The sequence below is a fragment of the Puma concolor genome, chromosome A1 (genome assembly GCF_028749965.1).
Source record: "Puma concolor isolate L17-30 chromosome A1, mPumCon1.1.hap2, whole genome shotgun sequence".
In the NCBI taxonomy this organism is placed as follows: Eukaryota; Metazoa; Chordata; class Mammalia; order Carnivora; family Felidae; genus Puma; species Puma concolor.
The window spans coordinates 219,097,749-219,119,538 of record NC_141667.1 but is presented as its reverse complement, the minus strand read 5'-3'; the positions used below and the strand labels follow the sequence as shown (position 1 = coordinate 219,119,538).

Here is a 21,790-nt window from a genome sequence, read left to right as displayed (position 1 = left end):
AATGTAGAGCAGTAGTCTTCTGGGAGGAGTGGGAGATAAATCTCTCAACATCAGTAACTTGTGAATGGTATTTTACCAATTGCCAGTTTGGGGGGGTAAGTGATCTGGAGCGAGTAAGAAGTATTACCAAAAAGTCCAAATCTGCCAAATTTTCATCATCCCCAAACTAAACAGTATGCCTTCATGATTGGAAATGAACATTGGCTCTAGATACTCTCCTGGAAGGTTCTAGGAATTAGTCTTTAAATGACAAGATCAAAGAGGTTGGTTAGAAAAAGTTTTAATTTAGACAGTCCTTCAAATAAGCATTCCAGTCCGTCCTTTCTGTCTTATAAACAGAAGTGTGTCATGATCTATTTATTCTCCCTCAAGAGTATGTATCATTTGTTACTTTCTTACTAGGAAATGCAGGTAAATTACAAGAATCAAGACTGTTACAATTTTCTTAATTTGTCATCTGGAATTGCTAAAATGACAGACTTTTCTCTCTCTCTCTCTCTCTCTTTTTGTATAAAGAGTAGTATATTTCTATGCAGGTTCAGAGACGAAATGCATGTATTTTTAAATATATTATGCTCTTAATAACAGTTGATAAGATGACCTTCTTGTTCCAAAATTGAAATGTAGTTTGAGTTTTTCAGAGTGAACCGAGGAAAATCAATACTTCTTTAGAGAAGGTATCAATGCTTATTTTGTATATGATTGAATTAAAAGCAGTCTGTTTTTTTAGGGGACCCACGGAGACCATACCCAACTGATTTAGAGATGAGAAGTGGATTATTGGGTCAAATGAACAATCCTTCCACTAATGGTGTAAATGGTCATTTACCAGGAGATGCACTTGCAGCAGGCAGATTGCCAGGTAATGTTGATCAGAAAAATGCTTTCGAACAGACTGAGGTTTTTCAGACATGGTGATGGAATATCTGGCTGTTGAACAAGTTTGAAGTTCTAGACCCAAGTTGTTTTATTTATTTTATTTTATTTTATTTTTTAAGTTTGTTTATTTATTTTGAGAGAGAGAGGAAGAGCGGGAATCTCAAGCAGGCTCTGCATGGTCAGCATGGAGCATGACTCAGGACTTGAACTCAAATCGTGAGATCATAACCTGAGCCTAAATCAAGAGACGGATGTTTGACCTAGTGAGCCGTTCAGGCATCTGACCCAACTCATTTTAATAGCTAAGTTTTCTGCCAATTATCCTGCTCTCTGCTTACTCTAGTTTAAAGATTGTTCTAGCTTGAGTTTATGAAACTACAATAAATCGACTTTTCTCTCATTTTTTAATAGGTTATTTTCCTTGGGCATTAGGCCTCTCTTTTATTATTATGAGGATCTAAACATAGCTTTTTAAATAAAATTGTGAAATATGGTATAAAAACAGAATAAGAAATATATATGTTCATTTTAAAGAATACAAAGTGAACCCACTCCTGAAAAACTCCAAATTAACCAAATGAATAACAAAGCTTTTTACAGACTTTTTAATAACTAAATAAAACAGCACTCTTGTGTGACTCAGTTTATTCTGAATTTCATCCTTCCTCAAGTTTTGCGTATAGTTTTGAGTTATTCTTAACCTTTATTTATGTTCCCCAACGTTTATTTTTTGTAGGTGACTTTTGTTTTTTTTGGTAGAACATTTAATAAGTTTTAATAAAAAAGGTTATAAAAACCAAAAACTATGGGTTTTTTTGAGCAATCACTTTTAATATTTTACCTATTTCATTTTTTTCCTTGTATTTTTTACAGTGTTTAAAACATGACCTAGATAATGCTTTCTGCTTCATATTTTATTGTAAGGATGTTCCTTTGTTACTGAAAATGCTATGTAAACATCATGTTTATCTAACGTACAAACTGAGAACTCACTGTGCATTAATTTACCTTGATATCTTTTCATTTTCCTCATTTTGATTATACTGTATTATATGCCAGTCACAGCCCAGTCAGGAGGCAGAAAGGACATCAGCAGTATGAACAAGGAAAATTTAAAGAATTATTAACTAGTAACAAGATGATACTACTAAAGGGTAAAGAGAACTATTTTTTAAAAATACAGTAGTAATAAATGTGGGAGCAGCTGCTACATCTAAGATCAGGATAGAGTACCCAAGGAAGGGCCCAACTGAGAAGAGGCTCCTCCCACCCCCATCCCAAGGCTGTTTGTTCATATCATGGCGCCCTGGGTGGAGAGGGTATAGCTGTGGCCCACTGGCTGGCAGAGACGTTAGATGGATGAGGTCAGGCCAGAGCTGGCAAGCAGGAGGTGATCCACTAGGGTCGCAGGGAGCCTTGCTGGGAAGCCACCTTTGGCGTAATGTGAGACTTAACGCCACGGCAACTTGCTAGGTGGTGAGCACCACTTGATGTCCTGCACGCCAGCCAGGCACTGCGCAGTGAGAAGGAAAACATCACATCGGATCCCTTAGAGGCCTGTTCCCCTTGCAGAGTCCCTCCAGTGCCCTCTGCTGACAAAGATTAACATTGCAGCTGGTGGCAAAGGAGATGTTTTCAGGGTTCAGGGAGAAGAGTGGATTTAAAGCTTAACAGGTAGTTTAAACTTGTAATACTTAGTATAGTACATATTAGCTATTTAAAATCTACAGAGAGAATAGACAGAGAATGATATAGTCTGCATATAATTTACATATATATGCATATATATGAAAACATTTGATTTGTAATTGTGAATGTCTTACAAAAGAAAAATTAGTCAACTGACTCTATAAAGTTACTTAGATGGAAGCATGATTTCCTAAAAAATAAAACACAGGTTCTAGTTATTAAAATATCATGCTTTTCCTTGATAAATTTGCTTTTTCTTAATTTAGCCAAATGTATATTTTGATTCCTGGCCTTAAAAAGAATATTTACTTCAGGTTGTGTGCATGAAGGGAAGAGTAATCAAGTAGTAAATTAATAGTAGAAGTGTTGTTATATATGCTTTGTTTTCTCCAGATGTCCTTGCTCCACAATATCCATGGCAGTCAAATGACATGTCAATGAATATGTTACCACCGAATCACAGTAATGACTTTTTGCTGGAACCTCCAGGGCATAATAAAGAAAATGAAGATGATGTAGAAGTTATGTCAACAGACTCCTCAAGCAGTAGTAGTGACTCTGATTAAAAAACATAAAAGACAAAATTCATCAAAATTGAATACTGTGGAATTCTGTTTCTTACACAATAGCAAGCCTATAAAAAAAGCCAGGTAATACTGCCTATAGTGGAACCGTGCAGCCCATTAAAAATCACTGGACTTTCTTTTTTAAGCCAAAAATTATCGTTTCAGTTCTAAACCACTAAGTGAATATTTAAAGAATAATCAAAATTTATTGTTGGGAAAAAAATTACTCATTTCAGTGCTGCCCTATCCTGTTATGTTCCAGTTATGTTGGACTTGTACATAGTATTTCTGGAAATAAAAGTTGAGGGAAAAAACCCATGTACATATCACTAATCAGCCCCTGGAATTATTTAGAGAAGCATTTTAAATAAGGGCAGTGGATCACTGTGCATCATATCTCAAAATAACAAAACCCTCATTTGAAAGTGAAGGCTGGTAGCTTCTGTCACAGTAACGGGAAGTTGTCTTAATTTTACTGTCTGTAATTATTGTAATATGTGTAAATAAACATATTTTTGTTTGTACTCTATGATTTTTTTAAATTTAAATATTCCTTTAGTGTAGGTAGGAAATTATTTCTGTAAATCCAGTTTGATTTTATACATACTTAAGTAGAATTCTGGAGTGTGAATGAACATGATGTAATGCATTCAGCTGAACTAGTAATCACAACTGGTAGGTTTCACAAAGGCCCATAGTGACAGTCTCAGAAGAAATAAAATGAAGTTGTTGCTTTCTTCTTTTTTTCCCATTAGTCTTCCCACTAGTTTATTTCCTTTTTTTCCCTTCCCTTCCCTTCCCCTTCCCCTTCCCCTTTTCCTTTTCTTTTTCCTTTTCCTTTTCTTTACTTCTGATTTCCTTCTTTCTTTCTCCCTTCTTTCCTCTCTCCCTTCTTCCCTCACTCCCCTCACTTCTTTCTTTCCTTCCTTCCCTCCTGTCTCCTTCCTTCCCTCCCTCCCTTCCCCTCCTTTCTTTCTTTTCTTCCTTCCTTCATTTCTTTCTTTCGAAAAAACTTACCATAATAATGTCTGATTTTAAGACTAACAGATTGGCTGAACGTTTTTAGAATGGAAAGCACTGTCTTGTCTTCACCTTCCCTCTTACTGCAGTTTTCACAAGGAATCACTTTTAAGCAGTTTTAAATTCTGATGGTTAATCTCCATGTTTAAATAATGTGCTTCCACAACTACATTTTGATTTATTAGTTTTAGTGTACTTAAAAAAATTTTTGTTTCTGATTTGCAAAAGTAATACAACATCCATAGTGGAACATTTAGCAAGTATAGTAAAGAACAAAGAAAATAAAACTAACATTCTATCTAGAGATCATAGAAATGAACATTTTGGTTCTTTATCTTTTTTAAAGATAAAAGATGGGATGGATTTAAAAATCCACATATATATACATTTTTTTTTAAATGCGAATGTATTTCCTGAGGTGCTATATAGTTTTTAATCACATCCTTGCAATGAACTGCAAATTCGATTTTTCTAGCTTTTTTTCCTTTTTAATATTTAAATGAAACATGACCTATAGAAAAACATTTGTCTTCCAACTTTTGCAATTTCCTGGGAACAAAGTACATTTTTTAGAAGGATATCTTTAATAATACATGGAATGAAATGAGTATCCTAGTTTGGAATTCTAACTGAAAGTATAAATTACCTCACAGTTCAATTTCTTTACTTTTGTATTAATGTGAATCCAATGGCATACCACTATACATAAATTGCGGTTATAACAGTGTCTATTATACAGTATAATAAAATATTGGTTGTCTAATTAAAATATATATATATACTGCAGCCAAGGAAAAGAAGGAGGTGGAAAGGAGAGAGCTGAACCAAATAAGGCAAAATCTTGGTACCTGCTGACTCTGAGTATAGCGTGTATGGAAGTTCATTGTACTATTCTCTACTTCTGATATATTTGAAAATTTTTATATTAACATTTTTTGTTTTCCACATCAAAAGTTAACTTCATACTCTGGACCCCGTTATACGAGATGCCTTTGTTGCTGCCAAAGTTCCAATTCAAGGATGGCAGGCATGGAAAGTGTGGGAATCCACAATAGCAAATGTTCATTGATTCTGTTACAGTTCCTTAAGCTTTGAGATTTAGGCCACCTGTTAGCTTAGTTTGTTAGGTATGCTACAACAAAAACAGACTCATGACTTAAACGGGAATTTATTTTCACACAGTTCCAGAGGTTAGAAGTCCAAGCTCAAGGTGTAGGGAGGTTTGGCAAGTCTCTCATTGGCTTGCCTTCTTTCTGTGTTCTCATGTGACATCAAACTGCTATCTACAGACTCACCTTAAATTTATATATGCAGTTCTATGACCTCTCATCCAAAACCCTGGGGTCTAAGTGTATCTCACAATTTGGATTTAAAAAAAAAAAAAAAATATATATATATATATATATACATATATATATATTTTTAACGTTTATTTATTTTTGGGACAGAGAGAGACAGAGCATGAACGGGGGAGGGGCAGAGAGAGAGGGAGACACAGAATCGGAAACAGGCTCCAGGCTCTGAGCCATCAGCCCAGAGCCCGACGCGGGGCTCGAACTCACGGACCGCGAGATCGTGACCTGGCTGAAGTCGGACGCTTAACCGACTGCGCCACCCAGGCGCCCCTAAAAATATTTTAGAAAGCAGGATATATATAGATATATCCACATATCATATGTTATATCTATATCTCTCTATATATCATATGTTATATAATACCCCCAGCAAGGTCTGAAGAGGCACCTTATAAAGAGAGCACTTAAGATTTCTTTAGTGGGGTGCCTGGATGGCTCAGTTGGTTAAGTGGCTCTTGATTTTGGCTCAAGACATCTCATGGTTGTGAGATCAAGCCCCACAGATCCTGCTTAAGATTCTCTGTCTCTCTGACATGATATTCTATGGAAAAACCAGAGATTCCACCAAAAACCTCCTAGAACTGATACGTGAATTCAGCAAGGTCGCAAGATATAAAATCAGTGCACAGAAATCAGTTGCATTTCTATACGCCAATAATGAGGCAACAGAGAAATCAAGGAATCGATCCCATTTGCAATTGCACCAAAAATCATAAAATACCTAGGAGTAAACCAAAGAGGTGAAAAATCTATACACTGAAAACTATAGAAAGCTTATGAAAGAAATTGAAGAAGACATTTAAAAAATGAAAAAATATTCCATGCTCCTGGATTGGAAGAACAAATATTGTTAAAATGTCAATACAACCCAAAGCAATCTACATATTCAATGCAATTCCTATCAAAATAACACCAGCATTCTTCACAGAGCTAGAACAAACAATCCTAAAATTTGTATGAAACCAGAAAAGACCCTGAGTAGCCAAAGCAATCCTGAAAAAGAAAACTAAAGCTGGAGGCATCACAATCTGGGACTTGTATTACAAAGCTGTAATCAAGACAGTATGGTACTGGCACAAAAACAGACACTTAGATGAGTGGAACAGAATAGAGAATTCAGAAGTGAATCCACAAACATATGGCCAACTAATCTTTGACAAAGCAGGAAAGAATATCCAATAAAATAAAAATATTCTCTTCAGCAAATGGTGTTGGGAAAACTGGATAGTGACCTGCAGCAGAATGAACCTGGACCACTTTCTTACACCATACACAAAAATAAACTCAAAATGGATGAAAGACTTAAATGTAAGATAGAAAGCTGTCAAAATCTGCCAGGAAAAAGCAGGTAAAAGCCTCTTTGATCTCAGGTGCAGCAGCTTCTCACTCAACATGTCTCGAGGCAAGGGAAACAAAAGCAAAAATGAACTGGGACCTCATCAAGATAAAAAGCTTCTGCATAATGAAGGAAAGAAACAATCAGCAAAACTAAAAGGCAACCAATGGAATGGGAGAAGATATTTGCAAATGACATATCCGATAAAGGGTTAGTATCCAAAATCTATATAGAACTTCTCAAACTCAATACCCGAAAAGCAGAATGCAGTCAAGAAATGGGCAAAAGACGTGAATAGACAATTTTCCAAAGAAGACATCCAGATGGCCAACAGACACATGAAAAAATGCTTAACATGGCTCATCATCAGGGAAATACAAATCCAAACCACAATGAGATACCACCTCATACCAGTCAGAATGGCTAATATTAACAACTCAGGCAACAACAGATGTTGGCGAGGATGCAGAGAAAGAGGATCTCTTTTGTACTGCTGGTGGGAATGCAAGCTGGTGCAACCATTCTGGAAAACAGTATGGCGGTTCCTCAAAAAGTTAAAAATAGAACGACCCTACAACCCACCTGCACTAGTAGGTATTTATCTAAGGGATACAGGTGTGCTGTTTCAAAGGGGTACATACACCTCAATGTATACAGCAGCACTATCGACAATAGCCAAAGTACGGAAAGAGCCCAAATGTCCATCAACAGATGAATGGATAAAGAAGAAGTGGTATATATATGAAATGGAGTATTACTCAGCAATCAAAAAGAATGAAATCTTGCCATTTGCAACAAAGTGGATGGAACTAGAGGGTATTATGCCAAACAAAATTAGTCAGAGAAAGACAAATATCATATGACTTCACTTATGTGGAATTTAAGATACAAAACAGATGAACATAAGGGAAGGGAAGCAAAAATAATATAAAAACAGGGAGGGGGACAAAACATAAGAGACTCTTAAATACAGAAAACAGAGGGTTGCTGGAGGGGTGTAGGTGAGGGGATGGGCTAAGTGGGTAAGGGGCATTAAGGAAGACACCTGTTGGGATGAGCACTGGGTATTATATGTAGAGGATGAATCACTAGAATCTACTGAAATCATTACTGCACTGTATGCTAACTAAGCTGGATGTAAATTAAAAAATAAAATCTTAAAAAAAAAGATTCTCCATCTCTGTCTCCTGCCCCTCCCCTACTTAAATAAATACATAAATAAATAACATGAAAAAGATCTCTTTAGCAAAGATTTGTATACTCTGTGACCCAGCCTTCCCATTCGTAGGTTTACATCCGACAGAAATCAGTACACACATGAACCCTAAAGAAAGCATGCGCACATGCTCATAGCAGCCTTATTTGTAACAGCCTCAATTGGAAACGAGCCAAATGACCATGAGATTTAATTTTCTGAAAAGGCTCTCTAGGCGTACTGTCAAAAATAAGTCAGGATAAATTTTATGTCATGTGTATTTGACCTCAATCAGTTAGTTGGAGGGGTAAAAACTGCAGGTGCAGTCTGGGAAAAAGGACAAGCACCCCTACACTAGAGGAGAGGCAGCTGGGACAACCTCACGGGACATGGATTCAGAAGACATGAAAGAAACAGAATGGACAAGAGATGGTGGCTGCTTTACGTGGGGGAAGGGAGTCTAATTTGAGCAATTCAGCAGGTAATGGAGTCATTCCTGGAGAGGAATACAAAGGCAACTTCAGTTTGGAACATAACAAATTAGAAGGACGGAAAAGCTCAGGTAGAGATGGGTGGTGTGTGGCTGGATCTGAAGCTTAGGAAAAAGGTCTGAGCTGTACATAATGTCTTTTGGAGAGTCCTCAACAATGGGTGGAAAGTGAATCTGTAAAGAAGGAAAAGAACAGAGGACAGGAGGATGAAGTCAAACAAGCTGGTGAACAGCTTGGCTTGCCCGCCTGCTACTTTGTTCCTTCTGCCCATGATCTGTTCTGATAAGTAAAATGAGGAGTCCTATGTCATTGCATACAGAGCTACTGAGCATTATTAGGCAAAAAGCCAAATACTTAAACATAGCATACTAAAAATGGGAAATCTAGAATGGAAGTTTGGGATTAAATGTGATAGATTCAACTTACAATATAATTAAGTACCTATCATAGTACTTGACACACAGTAGGTATAAACTAAATGCTTATGGAGGATCGCAACTATGAACTCACGTGTTCACTTTATCAAGTCCATAAAGCAGAAGGCTTGGTCCATGCCTCTCAGTCATTGTGTGCTGTTATCTTTATTTGCATTCTTCACAAAGGCTACTCAAGCAAAGCACTGGCTTCTAAGTACAACATGAATAGTCGAATTATTTTTTAAAAAGGCATTGATATGACTGATCTTATGTTGGAAGAAGACTTTGTTTTCTCCACCGTAGATGATTCCCTGAGCTTTCCTTCTCCACAGTTCTCAGTTAATGTGATTCCTGCTGCCCCAAAGACAGTATTTTATTTGAAAGCATTTGCCTTATTTGGATAGCTATTAACTGTTTCTCCAAGGGAGGCTGAATTCACCACATGCTCCACTGGGAGGGTTTTGCTAGGATACTGCACTTGCTTATCAGGGGATACAGGACACCTCAGGGATTGACCTGGCACACAGATGAAGGAAGAGATATTTCAGACTCCCCAGTGTCCTGGCAGAGCGAGGCATACTTCAGGAACTGTAGCGGACATTTAATTGTATGAGAATATTGCTAGTAGTCAGCATTAGTTTTTTTCCATTAAAGGTAATTCTCAAACCATCTAAGAATTAACTGCTTACCTAAGAGTTCTAAATCCTCCTCCAGTCATCTGCTTATTTAGAGAAATATTTACTGAGTGATTACAGATGCCAACGGAGCATATTAGGTGCTGGGGAAAATGCAATCCCCTTCTAACATGAAACTTAACTTAAAAAATTTTTTTTCACCATCTTATTGAAAATACTTATTTTTTAAATTTCATCTCATTTTATTTTTATTTAAATTCAAGCTATTTAATATACAGTATAGTCTTGGCTTCAGAAGTAGAACCCAGTGATTCATCTCTTACATGTAACACTCAGTGCTCATCCTGCAAAATGCCCTCCTTAATGCCCATCACCCATTTAATCCACCTCTCCCTCAGACCCCCCCTCCAACAACCCTCAGTTTGTTCTCTGTATTTAAGTGTCTCTTATGATTTGCCTCTCTTTGTTTTTATCTTATTTTTTCTTCCTTTCCCCTATGTTCATCTGTTGAGTTTCTCAAATTCCACATATAGCCCAGGTTAGTTTTTTTCTTTCCATAAACTTTCGTATCTAACTATGTGTATGTAAAACAAAAACAAACAAACAAAAAAACAATCTCATAAGCTCCTAATGAACCTGTCCGTTAAGAATTTAAAGTAGCAGATATGGAAAAACTCTACTTTGTGGTAAGTTTTTGAAGCTATAAGACATCTGTTTGGATAATCACTAACCTGAAGAATCAATGAATTCCCAATCAACTATATTTGAGATAAACCTATGGAACGGTTTCATCCATAAGGCTTGCCTGGTTTCCTCTTAAATTCAATCTGTTACAGTACCACACATCACTTAGCCTCTGGACAGCTTCTCTGTACACTCATGAAAGAATGACAATGAGAAAGGAAAATAATGTCCTGCCTATTATGAAAACATCTTTGACCTTGAGTGCCCTTGAAAGGGTCTCATGGACCTCCCCAGACATCACCTGGAGGACCACTGCCCTAGTCTAATCTCATTTTACCTATAAGGAAGCTGGATCTCACAAAGATTATGTGAGAAATCCAAAAGTCCATGGCCTGTTAATGACAGTATAGTATCTCAGACAGTTTGTCTCACTTCTCTTGAGGTAGCTTCTGAATCAGAAACCTGGGAAATATACCCTAATGACCTGTCCTGTCACTCCAGTTGCAAAGACTGTCACACTATAGTACCAAAAATTTTGTTTTAAATAAAACAGACAAGGAAAGTCAACAAACGTGATAAATTCTGCAACAGGCATACTGTGTTGGCATCTGAATTAGGATCTCTATTTGAACAGAAACACTAGGGCAAATTCTATAGCCCTCCATGCCAGGCAGGCTGGTAATGACAAACTGCACAGTAAATATCACAGAAAAATACAGAAAGCAGAATTGCCACAGTATCACCATTCAGCACATTTTCTGAGTCTGAAATGCAATTGATGACATCATGCCAGCAAATTTTTCATAAGTACTGGCTGAAAGGGTGGTGGGTATATTAAAAGGCGGCAAATCAACTGGCAAGCATATAGAAGTTTTTACGTAAGATGGAGTCGTTCTGAAATGTAGGTATTTTTCATTCTCTCACAGAACCTTATTTTGTTTTTTCAAAGTATATCAGGTTATCTTCTTCTTTCCCTAGAGATGATGACCTTTGTATCCTACCAGGTGATCTAAATCTTCTTTAAATGGATTGTAGCCTTGTTCCTTTAAACACCGCAGTGCCCAGAAAAGCTGGTCCAGTGGAGGAAATTCTTCCCAGGGAACCCATTCCCAACCTAGAAAAGAAAGATACCAAATCAATTTATTTAGCTGGAAGGAAACAAAGAATATTTATTTTGGCAAGTTAACCTATACTTCGAAAAAATTAATTAAATATAAAAATGACTTGCAACTAATAATAACATGCTACTAATCACAGTGATGCCATGCATTAGCTCAGCTGTACCAACATCATTTGCCTTTAGAATGAAGATCTTAACAGAAGGGGGATCATTTAAAACATGCTGTTATTTCACCATGAGACCAAGCTTACAAGGGCCCCATGATGGTAAAATCCAGATTTAAGAGAATTCAATTTTTGCTTGAATATTTGGCTGAACAAAACATACAGAACTTTACACATGACAGGTGGCAACACTACATGAAAACAAACCAGCTGCCCCACCTATAGAATAAGGTAAGTTACATTTCTAAGCTATCCTCCATCTTGTTAAAAAGTAATGGAAGCTGTGCAGAGAATAAAAATATTCTCTGGCTGTGGTACACATTAGATAGAAAGACAATATGGATGGGACTGATTTTCAAAAATCCATTGAAAAAGGAAAGATTTAACAGTATCTATTGAGAAATACACAAAATCCTAGAAAAATGCTCTAGGCAACAGTATTCTCTTTGATGACTTAAATGTAAGGAACATGAAAGCACAGATGCTCATAACAGGTGAATATATAAATATTATATTACTAAGATGTACACTCCATGTTCTAAGTTTCTTCATGGTCACACGCATATACTTATGTTTAAATGCAGTTTCTTCCACTAAGTGTTTCTCTGCCTGTAAGATACAGGTATGCAGTTTCACTCTGGGACAGGGGACAAAGAATCCATGAAATTAGAACAAGTTCAGGAAGGAGTGATCAGCAACTGTGACCTAAGAGTCTAAGAGAAAGAGAGTAGGACAGAAGGAGGGAGAGAGAAAGAGAGAGAGAGAGAGAGAGAGAGAGAGAGAGAGAGGTGTCACCCAACAATGTGCTGCAAGATGTGGAATTAACAGTCGCAAGGGAGCTGTCTGTCAAGTTTATCCTGTCTGCGAGAAAATGAAGCATCTGGCTGATCCTCCTGATTATAATTGGATGGCTGGAGAAAAGATGTCATAACCAGTAACCTGAAGCAGATGATCCAGATCCAGGATCTGACGAACATGGGAGAGAAAACGCATCTTTATGCTATAAATAAAACCACCACCACAGAGCTGCTGCACCCTGGCTGTGGTGCAGCTGGCTACCCAGCAGGAGCTCTCAATGGGCAAAAAGTGGAAATAACTCCTGCTATGTTGTTATGAAGGGCTAGAGAGGAATCAGTGTTTCTTTTTTTCTTTTTCTTTTTTTTTTTCTTTTTTTTTTTGAGGAATCAGTGTTTCTGATCAAATCTGACTTGGTGCTAGTAACCTTGGGCCTTATAAAATCATACTGTGTGACCTCAGATTACTAGCCTGTGAGAAGGTCAACAAAATGAAGGTGGACAAGCTCAAAAAAAGTTATATAAATGAAAAAAAATCACAAGGCATGTAAAAATGAGTCAAAACTACCAGATTCTAGGAAGGGAAAAACATTACATACCATAACATAGTAACAAAAACTCTAACACAGAACTTTATAACGTAGGATAATAATCTTTTAGAAGTTGTTCAAATGTAGGCCGATCTACATACTATACTGAAGAACCTCATCCCCTTGTTCCCTTCTTCCTTCAACATGGTCTGAACAATATACTCTGAATAGGAGCCAGGCACGGGAGAGTCAAAGGTGAATGAGCCCAAACATCTGCTCTTTATGCATTCAAAGTTCAGTAAAGGAAAACTAGCGAGTACGATTTGAAGCTGAACACCCCAACCGAACCTGAGATGCCTTCTAACGTCAGAGGAAGAAACTAGAAATACAGGCCTACAGTGCAGAGCAGGACAGGAAGTTGTGCCTTGCACCAGGCTTCAGCAACCCCAACCCCAACAGAGGCGGAGGCGGGGAGGCAGAGGCAGCCGGCTGGAGATTGGTCAGAACTGATGGGACAGTCAGTGGCTCTGCTGTTTTCCCCTCAGCCCTTCTCCACTAATGAATACTATGTCTGCTCCTTGTGAAGGACGCTAAGTATGCAAAACCAAAGTATTTCATCATTTTGTCTCATCTTGTGTCAGGTTATTGCTGCTGGTAGAAAAGAGAAAAATAAGGATATGGTCATTCCTTCCAAGTTTAGGGCTCTCTTTTAAGAGAACAATAATAATCTGTGCTTACTGCCTGAATATATGACACCTCGGACTAATTTTTTTTTTAATTTTTTTTTTAACGATTATTTATTTTTGAAACAGAGAGAGACAGAGCATGAACAGGGGAGGGGCAGAGAGAGAGGGAGACACAGAATCTGAAACAGGCTCCAGGCTCTGAGCTGTCAGCACAGAGGCCTGACGCGGGGCTCGAACTCACGGACCGTGAGATCATGACCTGAGCCGAAGTCGGACGCTCAACCGACCGAGCCACCCAGGCGCCCCTCGAACTAATTTTTAAAAATTCAGTTATGGGAACTGTACTTTGCTTTAAAGAAAAAAAGTAAATTGAGTCCTACAAAAAGTATTAAAGTGGAAATATACATATTTACACTTCAATTTAATATTAAAAAGACAAGTAACTGTTCCTCCCCACAGCTTCAGGATGTCAAGACTACTGAGTTTTGTTTCCACTGTTACTCTGGACTCCCCTCTCTCCTATTCCTCCTTTTATCCAGGATCATTGGGGATGTGAGAGACAGAAGAACTTGTAGACAGCGCCCCCAGTGAACCTGGTACATTTTCTCACCTGCCCTTCTGAAGGCATGAATGATTTTAGTTGTACCTTAGGCCAACTGAAAGCCTTTGGATACTTCTTGGGTATTGCTATGTGTGTCGCTGTGATATAAGGAATATATATATATATATATTCCTTATATCATAATCTATATATAGCTTTCCTCCCTGTTTTCTGGCACAGAGTTCCCGAAACCTTTGTATTTTCCTAAGTGATAGGGACGAGAGGAACACTTGCTATCCATAATAAGCCTCTTTCAACCGTACCTGAGTTTATGCTAATAAGCTGATGGGTGGCTGGGCTGAACCTATCCTTAGATAGGTTCAGAATTGGGGGCTGGTGACCAGAAAGATACATCCCACCTGAGGAGAGAGGAGAGGAGCTGGAGATTGAATTAATCACCAGCAGATAATGATTTAATCAATCCTAGAGACTATGATAATAGGTACCAATCCCATTTCATAGGAACCTCCATGAAAACCCCACACAACAGGATTCAGAGAATTTTCTGGGAGGTGAACACGTCAAGGTGCTCATTGAGAGTACGGATGCTCTGCGTCCCTCCCTCTGCCCACCTTGCCCAGTGCGTCTTCCATGTGGCTGTTTCTGAGCTGTTTCCTCTATAACAAACTGGTAATGTAAGTAAAGTGGTTTCCTGAGTTCTGAAGGCCATTCTAGCAAATTACTGAACCTGAGGAGGAGGTTGTGGGAACCCCAATTTATAGCCAGGTGACCAGAAGTACAGGAGGCCAGGACTTGGTGACTGGTATTTGAAGTGGGTGCAGTCTTGTGGGACGGACTCTGTAATGTTTGGGATCTGACACTGACTCCAGGTAGACAGTGCAAGAATGTAACTGAATTACAGGGCATCCAATTGACGTCTGGAGAACTATTTGATGTGAAGAAAAGAGCCACAGGTTTGGTGTTGGAGTGTAGTGAGTAAAAATAGCTCAGATGTTGCTAGTTCACTTTAGATGATTCCAAGTCATTACCTGTTTTATAAAAAGTCGTATATGACTCAACAGGCCTTCGGGTAGAACATGCCCTTCTGTTCAGTCAATGAATTCAATCTGCAAACCACTTAACTCATGATTTATCCATTCTAGAAATTTCACTTCTTCCAGGCCTCTGCACATATGCCCCCTCCTCAGAGGCCCTCCATGACCACCCTGTCTGATGCAGCACCCATGGGTCACTATCCTTTACACCGTTTTACTTTTATTCTTATTCCTTATCATTACATTGTAAAGTATCTGCTAATGTGTTGCCTTTCCCCCAGATTGAAAAAAATGTAAAATCTGAGAGGGGAGGGGCTTTGTTCCACACACCACTGTTTATTTAGCGCCTAGAATGGTACCTGGCATGCAGTACTCAGTAAGCATTTGTTGAATGACAAGATTCTTCCATACTGGAGAATAAATTAAATGTTTATAGGGGAGGTCCAGTACACAAGACCGCTTGGATAAGGTTTCACAAGGCAAAGAATATATTTGGTAAGTTTGATGTTTTATTCCTTCTCATGGAGTTTTATGAAATTTGAAGAGAGATGATCCATGCAAAGTCCTTAGGACAATGCTTAGCACACAGTAAATCACATCAATGTTGTTAAAGCTTTCAGAGCACTCGACTCAACACCGAGGATAATTGTTTTGTCAGGTTAGTCACTCTCCATGCAAGGAAATTTGTATCTTTCTTACACAGGTGAGAAAACTGAGGATGGCACCTTCAACGTTTTGCTTAAAATCAGTCTGAAGCAAAATTAAATGCTAAAAATAAAACTAAGACTTACTGAGTACTTACAGTGTTCATTTGGTTCTTTATATGTATTAACTAATTTTATCCCTACAACAACCCATCAGAGGTAGTTGCTATTATCACAGAGGAGAAAAGAGACCCAGAGACATGAAATAACTTGCCCAAGGTTACAAACCTCTACGTGGAAAAACCAGGATGCAAGTCAAGTAGTCTGGCTCCAGGCCAGTTCTGTTTCCTGCTATATGCTTATGTCTCCAGGATTTAAGTATATGTATTTACACTTCTGTATGAAAAGACTAATTCTCTTTGCATGGTAAACATAATGTAATACTCAGATGATAAGCTCCTCAAAGAACATGAATTATTACACATAATTCTCTTACTTTCATTTTTTTCAGGCTCTGTGTTCTTTGGTTCTGAATCATAAGTCATGTCCACTTCCCCTTTCATTAGTATTGTCACATAATGGTAATTTTCTTTCTCAGCAAAGGAATTCACGACTGAGGCAAAGCGAACATTTTTCAAGCGAAGAGCTGCTTCTTCCCAGGTTTCCCTTTGAGCACATTCTTCCCACGTTTCACTGGAAAACAGAAGCACAGCACTGTATTCAATTTTAGTTACGTAACTTATTATTTTTTTGCCATGAAATTCCTGCCTAGAAATTTCTAGTCTAAAGCAAAAAACAAAAAACCCTGTAATTGGCTCTTGCTTTCTAACAATCAATCAACAACCCTGCCTTTGGACATTCTCTTTATCTCAACTATAAAGTATCCGAAGTTATCTGAAGACCAAAAGGACTTCCTATTGAGAAAAAAAGAACATTTAGCCAATTCAGCACTAGTTCACGTGCCTGGCAACTGTATGCAATCAGGAGACAGTTAAGTATACAGTTAAGAGCACAGGCTTTGGAGTCAGCTAAACCTAATAAAAAGAGGTAATACTACTTTCCAACGGGGTTGTTGCAAGTGTATCAAGAAGTGGATGATGTCTTTTCCTGCAGTCTCAGAATTTTCGTTGAAGCCTTAAAATTCAGGACAATAGGCAATAAACACCTCAAATTCTAAAGAGAGCAAACAGATGCCATCTAAAGGCTTGCAAGTCTTTTGACCTTCACCCTACCCACTGTACATAATAAGAAAGGAGATTTAGGGCAGGGAGGAAAGTTATGAATTTTCTTTTTTTTTTTTTTTTTTTAAATTTTTTTTTTTTTCAACGTTTATTTATTTTTGGGACAGAGAGAGACAGAGCATGAACGGGGGAGGGGCAGAGAGAGAGGGAGACACAGAATCGGAAACAGGCTCCAGGCTCTGAGCCATCAGCCCAGAGCCCGACGCGGGGCTCGAACTCACGGACCGCGAGATCGTGACCTGGCTGAAGTCGGACGCTTAACCGACTGCGCCACCCAGGCGCCCCCTTTTTTTTTTTTTTTTTTAATTTTTTTTTTTTTTTCAACGTTTATTTATTTTTGGGACAGAGAGAGACAGAGCATGAACGGGGGAGGGGCAGAGAGAGAGGGAGACACAGAATCGGAAACAGGCTCCAGGCTCTGAGCCAGGAATTTTCAAGCATAGTAGCAGCGTTTTCCTTCATCCTGATGAAAGGACAACTCTACCTGAAGCCAAGTGAGAGCTGCTTCAAGAAAACTGTTCACAGAGATTGGGTGTGATTCCCAAGGAGATACTGGCGTGTTCCTCCCCTGCTAAAGTCATATCCAGCTGCAGAAACTCACGCGCCTGTGATTCAGAGTAGAGGTGGTACAAAGGTAAGAGCTCTTGGGCAAGTCTAAAGTGTGTCCCTTGGTGTTTAGGGATGTACATGAATAGAGAAGCTGACGTTTATTCCCACTTTGAGAATCTGGAAAGCAGGAGACTGGCTACAGAAGCCCATGATGAATGAGCAAGGAGAAAGGGTGACAGTGAGGGCATTACTCCCATTGTGAATTTTCTTCTGGGTCCAGTAGATGCTACAAGAGACTGCTGGGGATCCCAGCAGAAAAAAAAAGCAAGGTAGTGTTCTAATAAGCAAGAGCTAAATCAGCCACCTATGTCTGAGAACTGTGCAGGAGAGACATCCTTGTGGGATTTCCAAACAACCAACAGACATACCCTGAGGAAGAGGGCACAACATCCAGAGGGCACCAATGGATGGATCACAGCAGCACTAGTCATGTAAAAAGTTTGGCCCACCCTCTCCCTCCCCAACATCCTGGAGAGGGAAGGAAACCAGAAACAGTGAGAAAAGGAGGAGGTCTTCCTCCTCTCTCCTTTTCCCCATTACAGACAAATGCTTGGAAGTGGATCATAATGACCAAACGTGATTTATTTTTCCAATCAAGTGACAGGAAAACAATAGAATTTGCAGGAAATGTCAGAGAACAGCAGAAAAGGGAAAGACAACAGAAGGAGGGGTGCCTGGGTGGCTTAGTCAGTTAAGCCTCCAACTCTTGGTTTCCACTCAGGTCATGATCTCTTGGTTTTGTGGGTTTTAGCCCCGTGTCAGGCTCTGCACTGGCAATGTGGAGCCTGCTTGGGATTCTTTCTCTCTCCCTCTCTCTCTGCCCCTACCCCACTGGCAGTGTCTCTGCCTATCTCAAAATAAATAAGTAAACTTAAAAAAAAAATTATAAAGACAAGGGAAGGAGAAAATAAAGCCATTTTCTATTTGTGTCTCCTCTCAAACTTAGCCCATTCAGTGTACCAGTCATATAAAGATAAGTGAAAGCATACATATGAAGAGCTTGGCATAATATCTAGCACTCAGTAAAAAGCTCATTAAAGGACAATTTTGCCTATTATCATTGGATATCTGAGTAAAGATTCCAATACTTTATTGTGTTAGCATTAAGATATCTATCTCTAGCCATTGCAATTGACAAAGTACAATACAGTGAGTCCCTCTGGGCAATGTGACCCTTAACCTGGAGATTTTATTAGTTATTAACTGAAGGTTTATCTTAATTATCTAGGGGCACCTGGGTGGCTCAGTTGGTTAAGTGGCCAACTTCAGCTCAGGTCATGATCTTGCAGTTCGTGTGATCAAGTCCTGCGTCGGGCTGTGTGCTGACAGCTCGGAGCCTGGAGCCTGCTTTGGATTGTGTGTCTCCCTCTCTCTCTGCCTCTCCCCTGCTCGCACTCTGTCTCTCTCAAAAATAAACATGAAAAAAATTTTTTAAAAATTTTTATCTTAATTATCTAAAAATGATAAACTTATTGATGCTTTTTAAAATCCTGAAAACCATTTAAAAAATTCCATGTGCTAAAAGATCATAGGAATTCCATGTTTTATCAAAGACAAAGTCTGATTAAAAGGCACTTGCATCAAGTCTCTAGCACTTTATAACAAATAGGTAGATTCCAAGAATATAGTCAGAATGTAAGAATTTCTCCTAATGACCCATACCCTTCAACATGGGATGGTAAAAAAAAGGGAAAGAGGGATTACTGTTAGATTTGGAGACTTAAATTTATCAATCCCAAATTACAATCAATCCCAAAGTACAATCTTCCTTTGATCTTGATTGGTACAAAACATTTTCAAGACAAATGGGGAAAGTGGTACAGACTGACTATATCACAGGTTATTAAAGAATTATCTTGTTAAGGTGTGAAAACGTATTTTCTTAAGGTGTGAAAATGGAGTTACATTTTTTAAAAAAGCCTATGACAGGTACATAACGAACTGTTTATGGGCGGTATAATAAATGTCCGCGTTTTCCTTCAGAAGAGTCTAGAAAACAAGGGATCTGTGTGTCTGTTGGGATGGAGCAGTAAAGATGAAACAAGAACAAACCGAGTAGTAAGTACATGAGGATTCACCAACTGTTTACTTTCACGTATGTTTGCACTTTTACACTAATGGAAAAACAAGCGCTGGCTCTGATCGCTTTAGATACTGTTCATCCACCGTTGACTTTAACCTATTCTCACTTCAGAACCCACCTTTTAGCAAAATCCCCGGCTTTCCGCACCACTGGGTAGATCTGACCCTTAACTGTCCACTTATTTTATCGGTCTGATCCGCCATCAAACACAGAACGCCACGTTAAAGAGTGCTCCGTCCAACCTCCCCACTGTATAGATGAAGACACCGAGGCCCAGAGTTTCACTAGCCCATGTGCTTGGCCAAACCTGCGCGGGCAGGATACAGGCCGTCCATCCGTGTACGTTTAGTGCACAGCCCGAACCGTGCAAGTGCCTGAACTGACACAACTGGGCTAGATCTTCATAAAGACCCACTTTCCGCCTCTTACATGTAAACATTAAGAAAAACACACCCTACACATCAGCCCGCAGGCGCGGATAGAAGGCTGCCGGCAGAAAAAGGACTGGGCTGGCGGGGCTCAGGCCAACCACAGACCCTTCGCCAGCCCTCCGCAGCTCAGCGTCCCCTCCCGGCCGGCGCCTGCACCCAGGAGCGCTGCGGCCCTAGGAGAGAACAGAGGAACACGCGAGATGACGCAGCGTCGGCGCACACGCAACGACGCAAGGACGCACGCACGGGGAGAGCTCGTCCTTCCCGTGCACGTTCGGCTCTCCTCCGGTGGGCTCGGTGGTTGCTCACCCGAATTCCAAATGGCCCCCGGGGAGTTGATAACTGCCGGCTCCTACAGTCCCTTTCCTCTTCCCCAGGAGGACGCAACGAGGATGCCTGCTGCTAGTCACCACTACTCCTACCCCGACTCCGGGCCGCCTACCCTGCGGCTCCGCGCGGGCCGTCATAGCGCGCGAGACCCGGCAGAGGCTGCGGGAAGTGACGTTCGTCCCGCCCCATGGGCCACGACCAGTCTCGCTGAGCCTGCGCGGGCCCCGGAAATCAAAGCCCGAGTCCCTGGGACTTAGCCTTCGTGCGTGGTGTCTCTGCTTCACGTGGGGATCCCAGTTTGAGAAGTGTCGCGATGCCTACCCCAGGACTGTCCGTCAAGGTTTCGTTTTAAGTAATGCCACTTACTGTTGTACTTTCAACGTTTATTATTCTCTATTCTCAGATTCCTCCATCATGCGTTTACCAGCCACACGCTTTTATAAACCTCTGGGCCTTTGCACTTCCCATTTCTTTGTGTTTGGGTGAACTTCACCACCACAGTAAATTCATTCTAGTTATAACTCCAGTCAGTGTTGGACCAGGACAAGGACGGATAGTATAGAAACAACCTAGTATAAATAATTGAGAGTATTAACACAACATGGGAAAAAATTAAGGACAAACAATAAATTGTGCTGGAAGGAGCTAGATATTTGAGAGGAAAGACAGGCACTGTTCCAGTTGTTTGCACACCATGCACTGGCAAAATAATCCCACCTGAAACAGAATTGTAATGAAAGTGAACTAAAAACGAACAAATAACTAGACTTTGAATGGGGAGGATTTAAATTTTTTTTTCATTAAAATAAATTAAGTTCGGGGCGCCTGGGTGGCTCAGTTTGTTGGGCGTCTGACTTCGGCTCAGGTCATGATCTCGCAGCCTGTGAGTTCAAGCCTGGTGTCAGGCTCTGTGCTGACAGCTCAGAGCCTGGAGCCTGCTTCGGATTCTGTGTCCCTCTTGCTCAGCCCTTCACCCGCTCATGCTCTGTCTCTCTCTAAGAATAAGTGAAACATTAAAAAAAAATTAAAATAAGTTTTACTTCTACCAAAATAATGTACATATAATTTAAAAAGTCAAATGGTAGAAAATGAAGTAAGGATGGGTAGGGAAAACTTTACCCCCTAGTACTCCTTTCATTCACTTTTAGCTCTTTGAACTATTATTTCTGACATTTGCCTTTGTATTTCAGAGTAATAAGCTTATTATTTATGTTCAGGTGAGTGACTAAACACTTGTACAGCATCTGTCCTTCCACCCACAAATGCATCCTTTAATAAGTTAGGTATCAGAAAGAT

General features: G+C 39.5%; 2 protein-coding genes across 7 annotated transcripts in view; one reads left to right on the top strand and one right to left on the bottom strand.

The window, feature by feature from the left end:
• Positions 1-3,658, top strand: part of MED4 (mediator complex subunit 4) — a 47,809-nt gene extending 44,151 nt beyond the window's left edge. For all 4 annotated transcript variants that reach the window (XM_025924274.2, XM_086711942.1, XM_086711933.1 and 1 more), the window contains 2 exons: positions 731-862; positions 2,962-3,658. In XM_025924274.2, coding sequence (XP_025780059.1) covers positions 731-862; positions 2,962-3,134 — 305 coding nt within the window. In that variant the 3' untranslated portion in view covers positions 3,135-3,658. The remainder of the gene's footprint in view (positions 1-730; positions 863-2,961) is intronic.
• A 7,209-nt stretch (positions 3,659-10,867) lies between these two features.
• On the bottom strand, positions 10,868-20,717 carry NUDT15 (nudix hydrolase 15). Of its 3 annotated transcripts, none has more exons than XM_086711908.1 (4): positions 20,474-20,717; positions 16,297-16,493; positions 14,425-14,520; positions 10,868-11,380 (listed from the first exon to the last, which is right to left on the bottom strand). In XM_086711908.1, the coding sequence occupies exons 1-4, from the start codon at positions 20,629-20,631 to the stop codon at positions 11,241-11,243; spliced, it is 591 nt and encodes a 196-aa protein (XP_086568034.1). In that variant the 5' UTR covers positions 20,632-20,717; the 3' UTR covers positions 10,868-11,240. The 3 variants fall into 3 exon arrangements, 2 of the variants coding, with proteins under 2 accessions (XP_086568034.1, XP_025780622.1); XR_015253198.1 differs by having other exon boundaries at positions 11,243-11,380; positions 14,425-14,540; positions 20,474-20,716; XM_025924837.2 differs by lacking the exon at positions 14,425-14,520 and having other exon boundaries at positions 20,474-20,707.
• Positions 20,718-21,790: the final 1,073 nt, after the last annotated feature.